Source organism: Pseudoliparis swirei, chromosome 20, assembly GCF_029220125.1.
Source record: "Pseudoliparis swirei isolate HS2019 ecotype Mariana Trench chromosome 20, NWPU_hadal_v1, whole genome shotgun sequence".
NCBI lineage: Eukaryota > Metazoa > Chordata > Actinopteri > Perciformes > Liparidae > Pseudoliparis > Pseudoliparis swirei.
The window spans coordinates 5,360,840-5,382,379 of NC_079407.1; the positions used below are offsets into that span (position 1 = coordinate 5,360,840).

At 42.1% G+C, this 21,540-nt stretch overlaps 3 protein-coding genes across 7 annotated transcripts in view; 2 read left to right on the plus strand and 1 right to left on the minus strand.

Moving 5' to 3' along the window:
- The first annotated feature begins 338 nt into the window (after positions 1 to 338).
- On the plus strand, positions 339 to 11,679 carry LOC130211174 (SAM domain-containing protein SAMSN-1-like). 2 transcript variants are annotated; one of them, XM_056441860.1, is made up of 8 exons: positions 339 to 450; positions 6,025 to 6,096; positions 6,563 to 6,688; positions 7,192 to 7,309; positions 7,476 to 7,627; positions 7,715 to 7,927; positions 8,172 to 8,316; positions 10,269 to 11,679. In XM_056441860.1, the coding sequence occupies exons 3-8, from the start codon at positions 6,620 to 6,622 to the stop codon at positions 10,373 to 10,375; spliced, it is 804 nt and encodes a 267-aa protein (XP_056297835.1). In that variant the 5' UTR covers positions 339 to 450; positions 6,025 to 6,096; positions 6,563 to 6,619; the 3' UTR covers positions 10,376 to 11,679. The 2 variants fall into 2 exon arrangements, with proteins under 2 accessions (XP_056297835.1, XP_056297834.1); XM_056441859.1 differs by lacking the exon at positions 339 to 450 and adding an exon at positions 4,314 to 5,113.
- Positions 11,680 to 12,152: 473 nt separating this feature from the next.
- Positions 12,153 to 17,695, plus strand: hspa13 (heat shock protein 70 family, member 13). The gene is made up of 5 exons (XM_056441857.1): positions 12,153 to 12,291; positions 12,426 to 12,766; positions 13,409 to 13,622; positions 13,789 to 13,956; positions 15,956 to 17,695. The coding sequence occupies exons 1-5, from the start codon at positions 12,267 to 12,269 to the stop codon at positions 16,528 to 16,530; spliced, it is 1,323 nt and encodes a 440-aa protein (XP_056297832.1). The 5' UTR covers positions 12,153 to 12,266; the 3' UTR covers positions 16,531 to 17,695.
- Positions 17,696 to 18,493: 798 nt separating this feature from the next.
- The window catches only part of gdpd5b (glycerophosphodiester phosphodiesterase domain containing 5b), a 46,278-nt gene continuing 43,231 nt past the window's right edge, over positions 18,494 to 21,540 (minus strand). For 3 of the 4 annotated variants that reach the window (XM_056441854.1, XM_056441856.1, XM_056441855.1), the window contains 2 exons: positions 20,600 to 20,712; positions 18,494 to 19,870 (listed from right to left, as the gene is read on the minus strand). In XM_056441854.1, the coding sequence (XP_056297829.1) occupies positions 19,785 to 19,870; positions 20,600 to 20,712 (199 nt within the window). In that variant the 3' untranslated portion in view covers positions 18,494 to 19,784. Of the gene's footprint in view, positions 19,871 to 20,088; positions 20,331 to 20,599; positions 20,713 to 21,540 lie in introns of all 4 variants that reach the window. The other variant, XR_008834944.1, reaches the window with a different exon arrangement.

Genomic DNA, 21,540 nt, shown 5'->3' on the forward strand with positions numbered 1-21,540 from the left:
TCTCACTCCAAGGTTTTTTGAAAAGTTGGCAGCTCTGTTAAGATGATGATGCTGGGATTGTTTAATTGTTAACAATAACAATATATTGTCCACATAGGATAAATGGTGTTGGACTCAAAGGATGCACACATAAAACGACAACATATCGTCTCACACGTATGGCACACATTACACAACCAGATAAGAATAAGCAACATATTGCACGACCAACATTATTCCATAAATGGCTGAAAACTCTAAGCTGTGCGACACGAGAGTTGGGAGAGAAGAAGAGATGTCGCAATTTCTAAATGAAAGTATTCATGTGCTGTGCTGCATCTTTTCAGAGTGTCCAGACCAATAGCGCGGCAACCGAGTCTAAACCTGCTGTCAAAAGAAACCAAAAGCCTGGAAAGAAGCCAGGTGGAAAGAGCGGGAAAGAAGGGTCGGAGAAAAGTCACAACTCAACAGGTGAGACAACAAAAGGGGAGATAAGGTCGGGTGACCAGACGTCCTCTTTTCCCCGGACACGTCCTCTTTTTGAGACCTAAAAAATGCGTCCGGCAGCGATTCCAAAAACGGCCGGGATTTTGCTTCGGCGGATATTTGTGTTTCTCTGGGTCTTTCACAAACTAGTTATTACGCCTTTACAAGTTTTGGAAATGGTATCTCCCTTACGTTCCACCTTCTTGCGCGAGCTCTGACAGAATAGAGAACAGTCATTGGTCGACCGATCTCAGTGTTGCCAGATACACGATAATTATCCTCCAAATTCGACCATTTTGAGCCTTTGGTACGACACTTCACCATCTCCAATCTGGCAACACTGAGCACCTTGCCGCCTCCACTAGTTCATTGTTTACAGCACATGACATCTGCAGCCATGCCGAAACGTAAATTTTAACTTTAATATATGAGGAGGACTGAAAAGTGTCTTAATTTTCTTATATTAATATGTGGTCATATAAAGAATTTATTATTTCGAATTTTGTATTTGTTATCATTATTGCTTTAATATATTAGGAGGACTGAAAAGTGTCTTCATTTTCTTATTTTAATATGTGGCTCTACAAAGTATTTATTATTTCAAATTTTGTATTTCTTATCATTATTGTGTCAATATATGGACAAGACACATGAAAGAAGCGCCGACTAAATGCCACAAAAAAGATTTGTTTTACATTTGCAGTTTTGTTAAAGTTCAATAAATAGGTGTTCATATAGTCATTTGTGTCATTTGTGTCACCCCCCCCCCCCCCCCCCCCCCCCCACAAACTCAAATCTGGTCACCCTAGATAAGGGTCTCCACCTGTCCTCTCTGACCTGTCCAGCGTCTGTGTAACTCAACACGGACGCTGTGACGATACATGACTCACGCTTACAGAGGAACAGACCCGTGCCGGATTCTATTCAAATGGGGCAACTCTAGTTCAAACTTTTCTCCAATGATGAGTTTGGAAATCTACTTCTGCTTGTCAGTGTTGCACCACCTTCAGCGTAGGTGTGTGTGTGTGTGTGTGGTATGTCCCTAGAACACAGGTACACACAGAGAGCAGCTTTCTAACTAACAAGTAACTGTTCAAACTACACAGAGGGGTTACAGAGGCAAAGCTCATCTGCATATTCCTTCCTCCCAAAACTTATCTTCTGTCTCTATTGTTCTGGGAAGTAAATGTTTAAGAGACAAAGCAGTATTTCCTTCCGTGCCTCGCTAATAAGTCTTGCATGCAGCTTGTTGTGTTGGTGTTACAACAGCGGGAACTCTGAATCACTTTGCATCGCTGTAACGACCAGCTTTGCTGCAGCAACACCTCAACATGACGCAGGTGTCTGATATCAACATCCCGGAGATTACAGCTGCCAGGAAGTTGTTGAATTTCCTTTTTTCATTCATATTTTATATATTTTTATATTTCTTGAGTTTTTCCTGATCCGATGTGAGGTCCTGGGACAGGGATGTCGTATCTGTACAGATGATAAAGCCCTTTGATGCACATTTGTAATTTGTGTTATTGGGCTATAAGTCAACTGGTTTGTGTGTCATTTGGAAACCATTAGTCAGTCCTTGAGTGAGATCTGAGCGTACTCTCAATCACCGCTGACGCGTTTCTGAAGCTTAACCGGATATTTCGCTTATTTTGAAGTGGGGATGTGTGTGGTACGTAACCACAGTCGGTGTATTACTATCGTAGATGACAGTACCGGCACAGATGCTGTGGACCGGGAACTCAGCGAAACACAATCTAGACACTTTAAACAAAGGCAGACCCAAAATATGAAAACACAATTTAAGTGTATGATATATTTCTACTTCTTTACTTATGAGACCGCTGTTTCTGACAAGGATTTAAAGTTGTATCCATCGATGCTCTCGCCAAAGCCTCTGGACTCCATTGGAAAAAAACAATAATCTCACAGAACACAGGGGTTGCTGGGCTAACGCTGCCTCAATCGGTTAGTTAGTCAGTGTTAGTGTGGGACCTGGGTGAGTGACAGGTCCTTCATTACCTTCGCATTGAAAATGCGGAAGGTTATGTTTTGATCGCCGTGTATTTATATATTTATTTATTTGTATGCGTGTTACTCGCATAACTAAAAAAGTATCCGAATCGCATGAAATTTGGTGGGATGATTGGTTATTATCCGGGGACCATTTGATTAGATTTTGGGATCGATCGGGTCAAAGGTCAAGGTCATGAAAAGGTCAAAATCTTCTTTTTACCATAGCGCGGTCAATTTTTATCCAATTGGCATGAAACTAATGTCAACATGTTCATAATTCAATGCCCAATCTTGTGATATGCGAAGGTATGCACTCTACCGAGTGCCCGTTCTAGTTTAATAAATGTTTTAATTTACCAGAATCAGTGCTAACACCACACGATAGTGCAGATTGACATGAAAGGCCACTGCCTCTGCGTGAACTTTACATCCCTCGAAGCACAACGACCTCTGCAGATTGCCAGTGAGCACGTGCAGAGGGCACCCTGTGTGACACAAAGTAGTTAACGCTTAACGTGACTTGGGAGGAAATAGTCTCAGATGCAGAGGATGATCCGGTGTAGAGATTACAAAATCCCTATGGATCTATAGTGTCTGTAGTGATTATTGGGGGTAAAATGTCACTCCATTGGACATGAAGCCTCTTAGGAGTGTCTAGAGTTGATGGGGTAGGCTTTGTACCGCGTGTTTAAAGACCTGGTCGCTCTCCGCCCATTCTCTCTGCTCATATTAAAAAGTAACCGTTGGCCTAGTCAATCAAGTATCTGAAGACATTTCAGATCCTATACGAGATTCTAAACGCGGTATACTTTTACAATGTATATCATAATGCACATTTACCGCAAATATTATGTTGCATTTTTTTCCCTTTTTCTTATTTATTTTTATTCTATCCTCTTCTCCACTTTTTTTTCACAAATCACACTGGTAATTCAGAGGACCTTCCCTAACAGCGCTTTTAGATATATTACAGTAGAGGTCCGGTGAATTATTCCTTTTAATTTAGAAGTTCTAATATTGAATTTCTCAGCCGAACAACAGCTCCTCCGGATGAGCCGAGGGCCTCTGAAGTCACAGATTAGAAGCCGTAATCTGGATTGACGGGAGTTTAAAATTGATTGCAAGCAGTGGGATTAGGGACTGGTTTGGTCTTTAGATTCCCTTTTTAACAATTGATTTAAATCCCCCACGATGTAAACACAGCGGGGAAATCCCCACACGGCTTTTAGAGGAGAGTCATGTTGGATGCTCCTGCCGCTCAGATTCAGAGACGATGCCATGTTCATGTGGTTATTTAGTGAAACATCTACTGTAGAAGCATCTAGTCTTCATATTTTTGTGTTTCTAAGACAAAGTAACACAATATATTTCTATATACAGGACTGTCTCAGAAAATTAGAATATTGTGATAAAGTTCTTTATTTTCTGTAATGCAATTAAAAAAACAAAAATGTCATGCATTCTGGATTCATTACAAATCAACTGAAATATTGCAAGCCTTTTATTCTTTTAATATTGCTGATTATGGCTTACAGCTTAAGAAAACTCTAAAATCCTATCTCATAAAATTTTAATATTTCCTCAGACCAAGTTAAAAAAGATTTATAACAGCTGAGTGTTTGTCAAGGCTCAGGAAACCCTTGCAGGTGTTTCGAGTTAATTAGACAATTCAAGTGATTTGTTTAATACCCTACTAGTATACTTTTTCATGATATTCTAATATTTAGAGATAGGATATTTGAGTTTTCTTAAGCTGTAAGCCATAATCAGCAATAAATCAGAATAAAAGGCTTGCAATATTTCAGTTGATTTGTAATGAATCCAGAATGCATGACATTTTTGTTTTTTTAATTGCATTACAGAAAATAAAGAACTTCATCACAATATTCTAATTTTCTGAGACAGTCCTGTATATATTGGGACTAGAGGTAAACCGGAAAGTGTTTCGACACAACTGAGTTGCCACTTTCAGCTGTTCCTCTGTCATACGGCCGCACTTCCTCAAAATAATTCTCCCCGCATTAAGAAATGACTGCATCAGAAGACATACTGCAGCATCATTTACCATAACCAAGTTCCTCATTGCTTTCTTTCCGTTTGACCTATGAAAATAAAAATAAAAAATGTTTCAACTGTTTTAGTAAAAATGATAGTTAGTTTTATTATTATTACTAGACTCACTCTTATCTCTAAGAAATGCAACACAGTAGCAGATATGGCACCAACTCATCCTCACCAGGATGTCTCACTTCTAAGGGAAAACAAACAACCCAAATTTATAAAAAAAACAAAAAAAACACAGCCCCGTTCGTGGAAGTGGTTCTCGATGTTTTCGTCGAGGGGGCCACAAAGTGCAAACTCAAGCACTTGTATTTTTCCCCTTCAACGCGATACTGCTTCGAGAGGCGCAGCATCCATTGCCTCACATCCTGTGTTGTAAGGAAGTGGGCCAGCCAGGCCATCAGACAGGCAGCCCCAGAGTTAGTTAACACTTCACTGCCAGGCGAGTGGGGAGTAAAAGAAAAGAGAGGAGCAAAAGACTGAAGCCTGACAACAACCTTAAAAAACAGGAGAGATGTTACACAGGACGGCCTCCAATGTGTCGGACAAAGCAAAGAGCAGCAAGCCCAAGGTACGTGGAAATCAAAACAAAATAGGAGTATCCTGACACTGATGTCACTCTTTGGCACATTCAATTAACAAGTGAGAAGTACTTTCATTTAATCAGACAAAAAAATATTGAAAAAGGAAAATGTTAAAGTTGTACTTTTAAAGGATGTCAAGAAAGGCTTAATGTTATGTTATAAAATACTGAACCTTAAAAGACTGTTTTGGTCAACTAAATATCCGAGTGAAATTTCCTAATTTAAAACATCCTCAAAGGTAATATATAGAAACAATGCAATAACACAAACACTTTAGAAGAATACAAGTTTTAAATGAGAGGCTTTCATTCTGCTGCTGTACGTGCAGACAGTGGAGTAAAGTGCCGGCCCGTCAGTCGACGCTGCATTAAGTCAATCCACTGACTACGGCGCTCATATTTAACCAGGATTTCCCAGGGATTACTCATTTATATAATTATTTTGGAGATGATGGGCAGCCGGGAGAGATAACGACTTTTAGTTATATGAAAAATTAGAGAGAAAAGTAGGAAAGAATTAAAACTGGGCCAGAGGAAAGCAACCGGAACACACAGCCGTGTTCTGTATGTATCGACTCCTTTTCCATATTCACAGGTTTGCCAGACCTCTGCATTTAATACATCACCACAAATGAAGCACCTCTTTTACAAGCTCTCATTTCGAAACGCCTTTAAAACCGACCACATGTTTCCTGCATATACCAACGTGTGTATATATTGAATACTTTCATTTCAGAATCAGAATGAGTTTTTCCTCAATACAGAGTATTTAATTCGCTGAACCCACTGGAAAGCTTCATATGTCATCAGTAGAACACAGCGTGGACAAGCGCATTGACTTGGTGGTACCGTGCCAGTTGTTTCTCTAACCTCCTGTTGTTGTTTAATCCCTCCCACAGCGCTCCACCAGCTTCGGCAGGTTTGAGGGTCTCAGACATCACTCCAAACCAGAGGAAAACGGAACTAACGCGGTTCGTAGATTTGTATATCGAAAATAATGCATATATAAGCAAGATTGATAGCAGTTAATTAACAATAGAATACTAAGTGGAAAAGCAAACATGCAAAGAGCAGCAAGCCCAAGGTACATGAAAATCAAAACAAAATAGGAATATTCTGACATTTATGCCACTTTTTGGCACATTCACTTCACAAGTGAGAAGTACTTTAATTTAATCAGACAACAAAAATATTGACATAAGCAAGATTGATAGCAGTTAATTTACAATAGAATACTAATTGGAAAAGTAAAAATGCACATATAATCAAGATTGATAGCAGCTAATTGACAATAGAATACCAAGTGGAAAAGTCATTGTAAAGAAACATTCACGTGACAAATTGTTTGGGCGAAGAAGTAGTAGATGGGATAAATAGGAGGTTATTTAATATCATCGCTGCTGCGCTATGTGGACTAAACCAACTCTCTTTGCACAGCTCACAGAAGAATCTGAGACGTTGGACTCGGACAGACCAGCTGGACTTGGGAAGAAGATGAAGGCGATTTCACTGACGATGCGACGAAGAATGGCCAAAAAACACGCCAAGTCTTTTGAGGAGACTGTGAGTCACTGGAAAATACACACAGATACGCACAGCCTATTTTCTATCAGCTAGAATGCATACTTATGAATTAGTTATCCAGAGGGTACACATGACCATTTGATGAGCATCAATCTACAATTTGTGAGCACAAATGTGAAAATATGAAAACAAATATTGATCTCCGTCACATCGAGTAAAAGCTAGACAAGCCGACAATCTGCCTCATTTACAGCAAACCTGTGTTGTTTTTCTCAAGCGTCTTATCGCTCTCATCAAACCACATCCTCCAATACGAAGCTGTAGTTTTACGATATTCAAATGAGTCACTTCACTCTGACCGACCCTAAAAAGCACCTTCTTGTAGTTTTCTGTTTAAATTGAACACTGACGAGAGATAAGACGAACATTTGAGTAACTTTCGCAACCTACGCCTCTCCCTGAGGCGCTCTGTTCTGGCTTCACTTTTCGTGTCGATTTACATTTAAAACTGCACATCTTTTTTCTTCTTTTCATCTTCGCAGGGTGAAGACGCAGACAAAGACCCGGAGGTAGAGACGGAGAGAGTCCCTGCGGCTGAGAAAAACGCTGCAAAGTCAAGCAACTCCTTAGAGAGTCTCTACAGCGGCCAGAGCTCCTCGAGTAAGTACCTGCACAGAAAGAGCGCCGGCTGGTTTTAGCCCACGGAGATAAAGACATGTGGGGTTATTTCACAAATTCACCCGCTGTATGAATGAACCAGTGCAATGAAGTGACATTAGATGACCGTGACTGTGTAGTCATACGGTGCTCGTGTCTGTGGGTTCAGGTGGCGTGACCAGCGAGTCCAACGGTTCCGGTCAGAGAGACAGCCTGAGGCTGGAGGAGGACGGCTCCTATCAGGGCCCGTTCTGCGGCAGAGCTCGCGTCCACACAGACTTCGTTCCCAGCCCGTACGACACAGACTCCCTCAAGCTCAAGGTGAGACGCGTCGATGTTTATGTGCCGTGTCATTGACGAGGCCATGAGGCCCTTCTTCTGTTCATGCACTGTGATTGTTCCCTACAGGTCGGCGACATCATCAACATCACCAGCAAGCCTCCGATGGGCATCTGGACGGGCATGCTGAGCAACAAAGTGGGCAACTTCAAGTTCATCTACGTTGACGTCGTGGCGGACAAAGAGGAGGAGGAGGAAGTTCCGAAGATCAGACAACAGAAGCTGAGCAAAAGACCTCGGCCGAAAACGCTGCTGGAGTTACTGGAGCGACTGAATCTGGAGGTGAGGGCGGGGGCAGAGGTTAGAACGGGGAAAGCAGTTAAAAGAGTTCCCGTTTGCATCGTCCTCGATGTCAACAAAGGAAATCAAGCTCACAGATTAGATGTGAACACCTGACCTGATTACGACCCCGTGGTCCACGACTCAAAAGCAGTTGCATACAAACTCCACCTGTAACCACGAGATGAAAGAGGAATGTGCACGCAGTAAAAGTGCGGCAGTAATCGAGAGCACACTTGTGTCGCAGGAGTACGCCTCTGCCTTGCTGCTCAACGGCTACCAGACGGTGGACGACCTGCAGCACCTGCAGGAGAAACACCTGATAGAGCTGAACGTCAAAGACCCCGAGGACCGACGCAAGCTCCTCGCTGCTGCTGAATGCCGCTACACAGGTGAGCGTCACGCCAAAGGGTGACTAACACCAAGTAGTATTCACAACAATGACCACTAATTACTGATTACTAGAAGACTCTTAGAAATTAGGACTCCTGATTATTCTTAGGTTGCTTAATTGCTCACTATGCATATTCCTTTTTTTTTAAATTCCTTTTTTTGTCACAAACTGACTCAAGGAATGTGATGGCAGGTTTATATAACCCTCCTGCCGCCTTCGGGTCAATTTGACCCCATTCAATGTTTAATGTCAGTATTCTTTCGGGTCAATTTGACCCCAGGCTGTTTTTCACGGTGTCAAACATATAAGAAATATCAACTTTTTTATATATTTAAAGGGCTATTTAGGTAGTCAACAAACAAACATAAAGTACCTCACACTTAAACTTGGAAAACAATATTAATTCTAATAATTTTCTGGAGGCTTTAATTGCTGGGGTCAAATTGACCCCGAGGGTAAAATATGTCAGTAAATATAAAGGTAACAGGAGGGTTAAACATTGAATGGGGTCAAATTGACCCTAAGGTAACAGAAGGGTTAATACATCTTAGTAGGTCGATCAGCAATGAAAACAATGAAAGCACGAGGGAGGGGCGTCATCCACCCCGCCCTCTTGAGATTAAGGTCACACAACAAAGTAATCACACTCCCAAATAACCAGTCTATGACAATAAAGCCATATGGAAATCAAAATGTCTCACATGTGCCCCTGTTACATTTTTTTTTAAAATCCCGTACAGAAAAATTATTTCAACCGTCCCGAAATTCTAAATGTTATTATCTGTGCCTTGTTATTGTTATGAATACTCGTTAGATTTCAAACTATCAGGAAATAAATGATTGTATTTTTTATTTAATATTCGCTTTGATTACAAAACAGCTCACATAATTTTTTTTGTATAGTTACTCGAGTTTAAAGCCCTAATAAAGTATAAAGACCTAAGCTACACAACACAATCATGCTTCCCAAAACAAGCGCACAATATTTGCTCTCCAAAAACTCCCAAACGGGAATTATGAAATAAACTGAGCAAAGTAGCATACCCAAACTTTCCTAAAGACAACAACAACAAAGCATGAACTGAACCACCAAACCGTGTTCATCAGCCAATCAGTCATTTTGCAAAAAGCTTGTGTGACTTTCGCAATATTCAAACAGCAGGAGACACCAAGGGAAAGATGTAAATAACAACATCCGGTTTCTTAAATTATTTGCCTTTGTTTTCTCATTTTTGCTGCACAATAAAAAGGGTCGGATGCGAAAGCGAAGGCTTATGTGCCACACAGAAGAGAAATACATCCTGCGAGAGGCATACATGTGACTTCCTGTTACTCAGAAAGTTTAAAATAGGGCAGAAGGTGTTCTTGTCATCAGCGAAAACAAAACTAGTTCTCAATATATGAAGAAGGAACAAGATCCACTGGCTATTTGAGTCCAGTCTGTGCATGTGTTGAAGTGCAAATAAAAGGTCATTGTTGAGTTTTTTCTGCTTGTGCGCCAGTGTAACTAAACAGATGGCGTGACCTCCAGAGCTTGTTGACTCGCATGAGATGCCAGTAATTTAATCAAGCTAAACGTCATTAGGTTAGTGATTTGGCAACCTTTTAGGATTAGTAGCTCCCATCAGTGTAGTAGGAATATTAAAGAATGGAGGAACATTCACACTCTGAAAGTAATAAAAAAAAACTCAAAAGAGGACGTCAAATTATGAGGTGTCATATCCAAAAGAAGATGTGTTTTTGTAATTCTATTTTGCTGGGTCTCACCTGCAGATGGTATTTCAGTATTTTGGTCATTTCATCAGCTTGTTTCGCTTTTATAATGAATCAGCATTTAAATACGTGTTATTTTCTAACTGAAGCACAATGCACATTTTATAATGTGGTTGGAAACAGAAGCTTGAAGTTATGATGACATTCGATGTAATTCCATGTGGTTTGCGTGCGCAGGTGACGATGTCACGGACGAGGAGGAGCTGAGGTCCTCCCACAGTCTACAGGAAGAGGACAGCGACTGTCCCAGAGACTCGGGTTGCTTCATTCCATCCGAATGTTAAGACAACAAAGAGGAGGCGGAGCCGCCGCTCACAGCGGACTCTTAATGTGATGAAATCCAGGGTTGGGTGTTTTCTTATGACGAGTGGTTTGACCTTTTTTGACGTCATGTAAACATCCTTTATTACAACAAGGTGGCCAAAAGCGTGCCTCGCGTAAAAAGTGGGCTAAATGTGTGACAGGGAGAACAAACAACCACCAGTCTAAATGTCGTCTTGTCCATTTTGTCGACGAGGGCAGTGCCCGCTCAAAACACGTCTGTTTCAGGATGGGACACATGTTTGTCCTTGTGTTGCTGCTTCATGCAGAAAACATCACACACTTCCTCGGGTCCTCAGCGATACTCCTGCCATGGCATGAGTCACACACACAAGTGGAGAAACACCCTCGGAAATACACACACCTTCAGTTTGGTTCAGGATAAATTCTCCAGGGATAGACTTTACTTTAAGGCCCCAAACAGCGATATAAAAAATATTGAGTTATGTAATAGTTCAAAGCTATTGTACCGCAAAATAACTCAAAAAGACCTCAACTGTACAATTCTTATTGTGTACTTCTACTTCAGAGGAAACCATTGAAGTACGACATTCACCTGACAGAGAAATGGTACTGGTTGTCTTTCAGATTCAGATTTTGTTCAAAAAATGTAATAATAATTACAACAAAAGCTGAACGCATTATTATTCATTAAACAACGTATTGCAAGTGAAAGCTCCACATTGAATAGAAGTTAAGTTATTTTACTTCAGTAAACTTGTACTTCTTCTGCCATTGCCAATACCAGTTAAAGAAAAGGTCCAAAGTAAAGCAGCCCCAGTTTGCCAGTTGTCCTCAAATCACGACAACCGATAAAATACACAGATAAAATACTGCTTGTGTTGAACTGTGAAAGTGAAGAAGAGCCTGTTGTAACGTTAATATCCACTTATCTAAGATCTGTGTTACTATTCTGTTACTATCCTGTTACTGTGTGTGATTAGACGGATACGCTTGCTTTATACAATAGTTAATATTCAAGTTGTACATTCTGTTTATTTTTGTTGTTGTTGAACAAGTGACATTTCATTTATTAAATACTGGTCAGTCACTTGTATTTATTGCACTGTAAGTCATTTATTGTTTTCTTTTTCTCCATATAAAGCCTTTATTTATCAAATCTGCATCATCAGCATTCTCTGCAAATCAAACCTCAACTATTCAACCTGCAGTGCAATCTTTTTGTGTGTGTGTATGAACTCACGTAAAAGTTAACATTAAACTGTTCACAACTTTTTTGTAAATAAAATGAAAAATACAACAAGAATCTGTTTGGTCGGTCAGAATTGTTTCATTTTCCAGTGCTTGATATAAAAACATCCACAAATTAAATATTATATTATATATTAAATTAATGAAGAATATGAAAAAGGGATTTTTACTTTGTGAATTTAAAACGTTAGTGATGTAGATGTTTTTACGAATTAATTAATGTAATGTTAACTTCATACATTAATTGTTTTCTTAATTTAAATTGAATGAAATCATATTTATTTTAACATTAAGTTTTTCCTTAATTCTCAACTGCTCTGGCTCTCCCTGATTGGTTGAAGCAACGGGAACGTCACGGATCTTTCGTGCTCGTTGAATGTCGCTAGGGTTGATGGGAAATGTAGTCTATCGCTAGAGTAGATTGCTACATCCCTCCGGTCCATGGCGTCTGCTATGAACTACATTACCCAGCATCCACAAAGGAGTAATGTAACGTTGACGTGTATCTTCTTGGTACACCGGAAAACTCACAGCATCCTGTGGTGAAAGCCGACAGTTGGGTCACATTTAACCGCAACTTGAACAACTTAAAGATAATTTCGTGAATTTACAAGCAGCGGGTGACTTCTCAACTGTGTGACAATGTCTGGAGAAATTTCTCTGATTGGTAAGTTAAATGACACGTGTTTTCTTGCGATAATCAACGTTACCGGTGTCTGGATGCTAACGCACGAGCTAACTAACAGCTCGCCAACTTGTCCACATCACCTGTAATGCGCGTGTTGTCACGTTGCCACACAGGTTCGGTCATCCTGGCCCTGTTCCTGGCCGGCTACCTGGGCCAGCAGTACTTACCCCCCCCTAAACCAAAAGTGATCGGCCTGGATCTGGGCACCACTTTTTGCTCGGTCGGCGTTTTCCACCCGGGCAGCGGGGAGGTGGAGGTGATCGCGGACGCAGAAGGGAGGAAGAGCATCCCGAGCGCCGTCTCGTTCACCGCCACCGCGGTGCTGGCCGGACACGACGCCGTGGACCTGGCCGACGGCGACCCGCAGAACACCGTCTACGACGCCAAGAGATTCATCGGGAAGATATTTGAAGCGGAGGCGCTGGAGGAGGAGAGTGCTCGGTACCCGTTTAAGGTGGGTCACGGTGGGGTCGATTTAACACCAGCAGTGTGTGATTGATTGATTGATTGTTGGGATTATGACCCACGTCTTCATCCTTTATTAAGACTCAGATATATACAACACAGTTGTGTCGAGGTTAGTAGCTTTAGGTAGTTTATTTTTCTCAAAATAGCTTAATCACATTCAAATTACTTGTTTTGTCTGACCAACAGCCACAAACCCAAATATATATAAATAAATAAATGTGTAGATATATAAATACATATATAAATCAATAAATATATATATATATATTTATGTATATATATTTATGTATATATATTTATTTATTTATTTATATATACGTGTGTATATATATAATATATATATACATATATGTATATATATATATACATGTGTGTGTGTATATAATACATATATATATATACATGTGTGTGTTATATATATATATATGTGTATATATATTCAATTTAAAATGAAGTAAAACCTCTCAAATCTTCACCTTTTTTGATAAACTGGACACAAGAGAATGTTAAAAACATGCCGACATATTATATTCGTAATTCCTTCCTTCCTCCTTTGCTTGAGTAATAAAAAAAACCTGTTGCCTTTAATTTGTTCCCAGTCTTACTCGTTTATTCGCACATCTTCCAGGTGATTAACAACAATGGGAGTGCAGAGTTTCTGCTTTCCACCAACCACACCTTCACCGTGAGCCCGGAGTTCGTCGCCTCTCGGCTGCTGCTGACGATGAGGAAGATGGCCGAGCGACGGCTCGACGCGCACATCCAGAAAGCCGTCATCGCGGTGCCGGCCGAGTTCGACGAGAGACAGAGGAATTTCACCGTCAGGGCCGCCAACCTCGCCGGTCAGTCCTCGTGATTATTTGGTATCTGATGTTGGACGTCGCAGCGGGTCATTTAAAACACACTGCCGACTCCTAAAGATAACCGTGACGGCCTCTCCAGCCCGAAAGCATTCGACACACAAGCTGCACACCCTGGTGATATAAGTGGTGTACGTCTGTCTTGCAGGCCTGGAGATCCTGCGTGTGATCAACGAGCCCACGGCCGCCGCCATGGCCTACGGCCTGCACAAGGTGGACGTGTTCAACGTGCTGGTGGTCGACCTCGGGGGAGGGACCCTGGATGTCTCTCTGCTCAACAAACAGGGAGGCATGTTCTTCACCAGAGCCATGGCAGGTAAGGTGCTCCGCGTGATCAGAGAGAGGCGGCGATACGGGCAAAAAGAGATTTACCTTTTGCTGTGCAGTTCATGTCCCAGCTAAAGTCTGAAAGTAGCATTTTAATTTGTCTCTTAACCGTTTAAGATAGTCAGAACTTTTACTGGATTCAGATAGTCCTATGTCTGTTTAGATAATAATTTGTTTAACCCTCCTGTTACCTTCAAATTTACTAACATATTTTACCCGTGGGGTCAATTTGACCCCAACAATTAAAACAGTCAGAAAATTATTAGAATTAATATTGTTTCCCAAGTTTAAGTGTCAGGTACTTTGTTTGTTTGTTGACAACTAAATAGCCCTTTAAATAAATAAAAATGTTTATATTTACCTTCGCATTGAAAATGCGGAAGGTTATGTTTTGGTCGGCATTTATTTATTTGTATGCATGTTATTCGCAGAACAAAAAAAGTTTTAAACCGAATCGCCTGAAATTTGGTGGGATCTTTGGTTATTATCCGGGGACCATTTGATTAGATTTTGGGATCGATCGGGTCAAAGGTCAATGTAAAGGTCATGAAAAGGTCAAAATCTTCTTTTTACCATAGCACGGTCAATTTTTATCCAATTGGCATTCAATTAATGCCAACATGTTCATAATTCAATGCCCAATCTTGTGATATGCGAAGGCATGCGCTCTACCCAGTGCCCGTTCTAGTTACCTTCGCATTGAAAATGACGGAAGGTTATGTTTTGATCGCCGTGTATTTATTTATTTGTATGCGTGTTATTCGCAAAACTCAAAGTATTGAACCGAATCGCTTGAAATTTGGTGGGATGATTGTTTATTATCCGGGGACCAGTTGACTAGATTTTGGGATCGATCGGGTCAAAGGTTAAGGTCAAAGGTCATGAACAGGTCAGATCTTCTTGAATCACATGGAATTTGGTGGGATGATTGGTTATTATCCGGGGACCATTTGATTAGATTTTGGGATCAATCGGGTCAAAGGTCAAGGTCATGGAAAGGTCAAAATCTTTTTTTTACCATAGCACGATACATTTTTGTCCAATTGGCATGCAACTAATGCCAACATGTTCATAATTCAATGCCCAATCTTGTGATATGCGAAGGTATGCGCTCTACCGAGTGCCCGTTCTAGTTTATTTATTTATTTGTATGCGTGTTATTCGCAAAACTCAAAAAGTATTGAACCGAATCGCATGAAATTTGGTGGGATGATTGTTTATTATCCGGGGACCATTTGATTAGATTTTGGGATCGATCGGGTCAAATGTCAAGGTCAAAGGTCATGAACAGGTCGAAATCTTTCGCAGAACTCAAAATGTATTGAACCGAATCGCATGAAATTTGGTGGGATGATTGTTTATTATCCGGGGACCAGTTGATTAGATTTTGGGATTGATCGGGTCAAAGGTCAAGGTCAAAGGTCATGAACAGGTCAAATCTTCTTGAATCACATGGAATTTGGTGGGATGATTGGTTATTATCCGGGGACCATTTGATTAGATTTTGGGATCAATCGGGTCAAAGGTCAAGGTCATGGAAAGGTCAACATCTTTTTTTTAACCATAGCACGATACATTTTTGTCCAATTGGCATGCAACTAATGCCAAAATGTTCATAATTCAATGCCCAATCTTGTGATATGTGAAGGTATGCGCTCTACCGAGTGCCCGTTCTAGTTCTTATATGTTTTACACAGTGAAAAACAGTCTCGGGTCAAATTAACAAATTTATAAATTGTGTACAGGACATTGAAAACATATCATGTAAATTTTATGTTTTCCGAGTTGTCCCCAATAAATTAGGAAAAGTCATGAAATATGAAGCAAATGATGTCAATCATTTTTTTAAGAGCCGTTAAACATTGAATGGGGTCAAATTGACCCCAAAGGTAACAGGAGGGTTAAACTTCTTTAATCTGAGATTCTCGATGAGGACTTGTTGGAGGGAGCAGTGGCCTAATCCTAAACGGTCTGTATTTTTTCGGCAGGGAATAACAAGCTGGGAGGTCAAGACTTCAGCCAGAGGTTGCTCCAGTACACCATGGAGCGAGCCCGGCAGGAGTTTGGCGCCCCGCCCGCTCTCAAAGAGGACATCCACCGCCTCCGACAGGCCGTGGAAGCCGCTAAGCTCAACCTCACCCTCCACTCCAGCGTCACCGTCCGCGTGCCCTTGAGCCTCCGCGTCCGCTCGGAGTCGGCCGGAGGCGCCGCTCCCGCCCCGGTCCTCTTCCAGGCCGTGATCACCCGCGAGCTGTTCGAGCAGCTCAACGAGGACCTTTTCCAGAAGATCCTGGCTCCCGTGGAGACCGTGTTGGCCGAGGGCCGCCTGGACAAAGCGGACGTGGACGAGATCGTTCTGGTCGGAGGGTCCACCAGGATCCCGCGCATCAGGAGGCTGATCGGCGAGTACTTTGGGAAGGACCCGAACACGTCGGTAGACCCGGACCTGGCCGTGGTGACGGGTGTCGCCATCCAGGCCGGCATCATGGGCGGCTCCTGGCCTCTGCAAGTGAGCGCCATCGAAATCCCCAACAGACACCTGCGCAAGACGAACTTCAGCTAATCTTCACGAAGGCTATTTATTTAGATTAAATGGATGCCTTAACCATAGATTCTTCACATTTTCCTGCAAAAAAGAAAAGTCAAACAAAAGACAGCGTCACCAGAATGTAGACTTCCAAGACTCAGATTATACAACTCCTTTTGCTTTGTTGAGCGATGAAGGTTTCTGTTTTGAGTCTGAACGACATTCCTCCTGGACGGATCGCCGGCTGCAGGAGGGAGCGGCCCCGGTTCCCGGTTTCCTCGTCGAGTTGCTTTTGTTGCACGAGAAGCAAAATAAACTGATGAAATGTGAACGAGGAGCTTCTATCACCGATGGATACTTTAACGGCGTCTAGTTCAGGGAACGACCGTTCTTACAGGACTTTCCGAGTAGCCAGAACATCTTCAGCTATTTATTTATTTATTCCCATTCAGAGTGTATGTGTGTTTTCCAGGTATGTAATGTATTTTTGCACATTTCCCTCAAAGGTTGAGACAGTGTGAACTCTGAGTCTCAATGTAGAGGCGAACCGTTAAAAGCTCGTGTTTCCAATCCGAGGAAAGTAAAGATTTAATTATGCACAAAAGATAATGTCAAATATTCCCTCCATTATTGACTACTCGCCTCTTCAAAGAAAGATGAAGGCGTATGTTGGAGAAAGCCTTGATGTCTTAATTCATTAGTGCCCCCCCCCCTTTGAATTGAATGAAATACCGACTGAAATAATTGTCGGGAAAAGAGAAGTGTTGCTTTATTTTGTGCAATAGTCGTGTGCTTTATTTAAATGAAAGCGACTTAGACTCATTCATGCTGCAGCAACATCTCTGGTGGTCCTGCAGAAGGACCATTGCATCACGTTTAGCTGACGCTTTTATCCAAAGCGACTTCCAATCGTACACCGTAGACCGCTGCCTTGCTCAGGGACACACGGACTCGGGCGGGGATCGAGCCACCGGGCCTCTGATTGGAACACCTGCTGACCCACTGCCTCCCAGGTGGCCGCTTACTGCTGCTGCCCTCAAATGTAATTATTTTGTATTCATAACTTCTCCTGCTCTTGGTAGACGGTAAGCTGGTTGTTGTACATCCAGTATGAAAGGTGATTTCCATTTGTGTCTTTTGGGAAACAACCCAGAATAATGATCAGGTGGTCCAATAAAACCTTTTTTTTTCTCAACCAAGATCTCCAAGAAATCACCGGCCTTTTTTAATGAACGTAACATGATTATAAGTCGCTCTGGATAAAAGTCAGCTAAATGACATGTAATGAAACACCATCCTTCACGTCATGTAAAGTAACATAAAGACGTCTCCTCTTAAGGATATACATCACATTTCAGTGGCCTTACGACATCTAAAGACAGACTTCAACTGCCCCGACGGCTTAAACTCTCCCAGCAGGGGGGCCGGGGGTCACGTTGTCATTCAGAGTCCAGGCATGGTGCCACAGGCGTGAGCTCATACCAGAGAGGCCCAGCGGGGGTGCGAGCTATGCTTAGAGGTTTAACCCTTGTGTTGCCTTCGGGTCATTTTGACCCGATTCAATATTTAAGGAGACTGAACTGAAGGAAAAGCACGAGTCGTGATACAGGATGCAGCACAGCGAGGATGCTCGTCTCTTTTGTGCCGGGACCTCGGATGAGCGATAGGAAAAAAAGAGGACGGCATGCTCGGTGCATGAGTTCAGTTGAAAGACGTTGCTCCTGTGTTGGCGTCACCGGTTAAATGTCGTGTAGTCATACAGCTGGAGGCAGGTTGTCATCTAATATCTACACATCAACCAGGGTAGGAAATGTACAGATTTTTTAGGGGGGCATTTTTTCCCCCCACTGACTGAAATCCAGGAACATACAAATAAATTGGGGGCACTTTTTGAAACTTGTGAAATATAACCTTTGCTCAAAACAATAAATATACTTATTTGCGTTAATTGTGGGACTGGTGGTCCAATCATTGGAGCATATGAAACGGACAAAAATACTCACGTATTAGAAGATTTATTAAATTTATTTTTTTCCTTCTGGAGGCACAATAATAATAATAACACCCAAATAAAGAAAATAAACACAAAAAGCAGTTCATTTCTTGACCCTGTGCTGCCTGTTGCGATACCTGGAGCTTGCAGCTTCATTTTCACATTTAGCACCCACTTCATTGTCCTACAGCAGTCCGTTTAACACAGCAACCAACATGAAGACGCATCGTCTGAACAACACCAACAACAACAACAGACTCCACGGCATCTCAGAGGCTGTGCAGGAAGTGTCGTGACTCCCACCGTGACCAGGATATTGCTAATTATTATCGTCACATTGTTCAAATGTTATGCTTAGTTGGCTGTAGCATCCCTCTCTCTCTCACACACACACACACACACACTTGCATTCTCCTTTTATGTACAATAATACACTGAACATAGCACTGCACACAGGGTAAAAAAGAATATATACCCGGCTACAACACAAAGACAAACACACACAATACACCGTTCACATCTTTAAAAAACAAATCCAAAACATTCACGTTAACCACAAAGACGGCACACATCTTTACCCCTCAAACCATTTACCAGTTGCACTGGGAGCACAGCTCACATGCGTCAGTTCATTACAGTTACAAGCACTGGTCAGAAGTAGGGCGGGGGGGCGGGGGGAGGGGCTTTCAGCCTCTATCAAAATGCTCATCCTACATACATCATGTGAATATTTCACCTGGAGGAGACGGCAGGACTTCTGTAAACAGCTTGTTCGTGTTTTCCTCGTTACTTATAAATATCAATGCGAGTGCTTCTGTGAAACGCGGCACGGTGGCGAGAAGACGAGCCCTTATAGCTTCGAGTCTCACGCTGCGATGAAGCCTCGTGAAAAGCCCCCCCGTTGTAAAGAAATCCATCCGCTGAGAGAAGAACGTCGTGAGCAGTGGTTTAAAAACAAAGACACCGCTTTGGAAAATGTGCTTAAAAAACAAAGAATCTGGAAACGCATCTTTAAAAGGAAGCTGGCGTCGGTAACTCATCGAGATGCGAGAGCGGTCGGCCACAGATTTGGCGATTCCCGTGAATAAAAAGTGCGTGTAGTCCCGTGTGATGTACAGCATGTCTGACAAGCAAGACACAAAACTATTTACACAATGTACACAGAGCTCCTTCTCCATCAGATACAGCAGTCTGTCAGTTCATCAGCAGGACAGGACGAGGAGCTCAGGGGGGTGTAAACACTGGGCGGGGGAGGGGGGCGGGGGGGCACTGACGCCCGCGCCTCACACAGGCCCGATCACTGGCTGATGCCCTGATTGGCGTAGTAGTCGTAGCTGTCGTCCGGGTAGTGCTCATCAGCACCGCCGACTCCATTCCCCACCTCTGGAGGGAGCCAAAGGAATACAAAACAGACATGTAAAAAGAACTCTGCTGTGTGTGTGTGTGTGATGACATGCACAAACCACAACAGTTTGCAAGGAGTCACTCAACTTGTCAAAAGAGATGACAAAACAAATACAACGAAAGAGTTGAATGAATTGAAATGAATGGGGAGGGGGGAGGGGGGTGTTGGGACGAGCGCTGGCACTGTTGTGACTCACCTTTGACCCCCAGCACCAGAGGCTCTCGAGACAGACTGGGGCGTCTATAAGCTCCCCCCCCCCCCTCCTACGCATGGCGTGGTCTCCAGTGGGGAGGTTTGGTGCATGGAGGGGTGGATGAAGGGGAGAAGGGCGGAGGAGTGGCAGAGCAACGAGGGATGCAATAAAGGAAGAGGTCACTGGTGGAGGAGGTGGAGGAGGAGGAGGTGGTGCACATCACACAGGCCGCTACTGGGCTTGACCTTCAACGGGGGGAAGAGAGGAGCGAGAACATTCACACTCAAGACAGATGCATGCTGGGATGCAGAGACATGCTATCTGGGCACCTGAAACTCGAAAAATGGCTCATTCCTCATCTTCAACTTCGGCGAATAAAAGGTAAAGACATTTTTATTTTGTTGTATTTAAAAAAGTTGCATTTATTAATTCGGAGTTCAGGAGCCCAAACGACAAAAACAACAACAGCGCTACAAAACATTGAGGAGTGACACACGCGTCCTCCTGGTCTCACCAGAGAAGATAAGTTTCTCCTTCATGACGTTGAGGTCTCTGCTGGACCTCCGGACCGCGGCGCTCAGCATGATCTGCTCGGGGTTGTAGCTCCGCATGCCGCTCATCCGATACCTGCGGGGTCACAGTCGTTAGCTCAGGGACGATGACGTCATCACCAAATACGGCTGCCTCCGGGTCAAGTTTTAATAACGTCTACATTTCTTTTAGAGGAGCGATGGACTTGGTGGACAGGCCTGACTCGGTGGAAAAGGGAATTTAAATGGTTTGTTTGACCTGAAGATTTGGACAATTACTCTCAGAATGTTTGTTTGTGTATTTTTGTTTGTTTGTGTATTTTATTCAGTCAATCAAATCAAATACAAGACAATATTATTCTATATAATATGCAAAAGAGAAAGACTGAAAAGGTATAGGTCGAAGCAAAAAATGCTTATAAATTCCTATCCTAAATTGAAATCAAAATAAATCAGAAAATTAATATAGAATAAAGAAAGAAAAAAAAAGAAAAAAAAACTAAATATATTTATATATACTACCACATCATCTTCCATATAAATACGTTTTTAATCACATTTATAACTCTCAAGAATTGTTTTATAAATAATTCCCTTGAAAACCAAAAAGGAGTCTTTCATTTGGATCATATAAATGCAGATACAAAACAATTTACTTGATTTTTATCATATGGAAGTGTATATTGCATAGTTGAAAGCCCCTACATATGAGAAACACTTCCTGATAAGACACCCTTTATTTAGAGTTTATGTTACAACTAACGGAGCCAAGTTGTGATCAATCCCACTGGAGGTAAACATTAAAATAATGCAGGTTAATCAGTGAATAAATGCAAAATAATTAGTTAATAAATGGATTCTGGTCCAGATCCTCCGCAGCCTTTTTCCAGAAGGTAAGTGGTCAAACCGAATAAGTTTCACAACC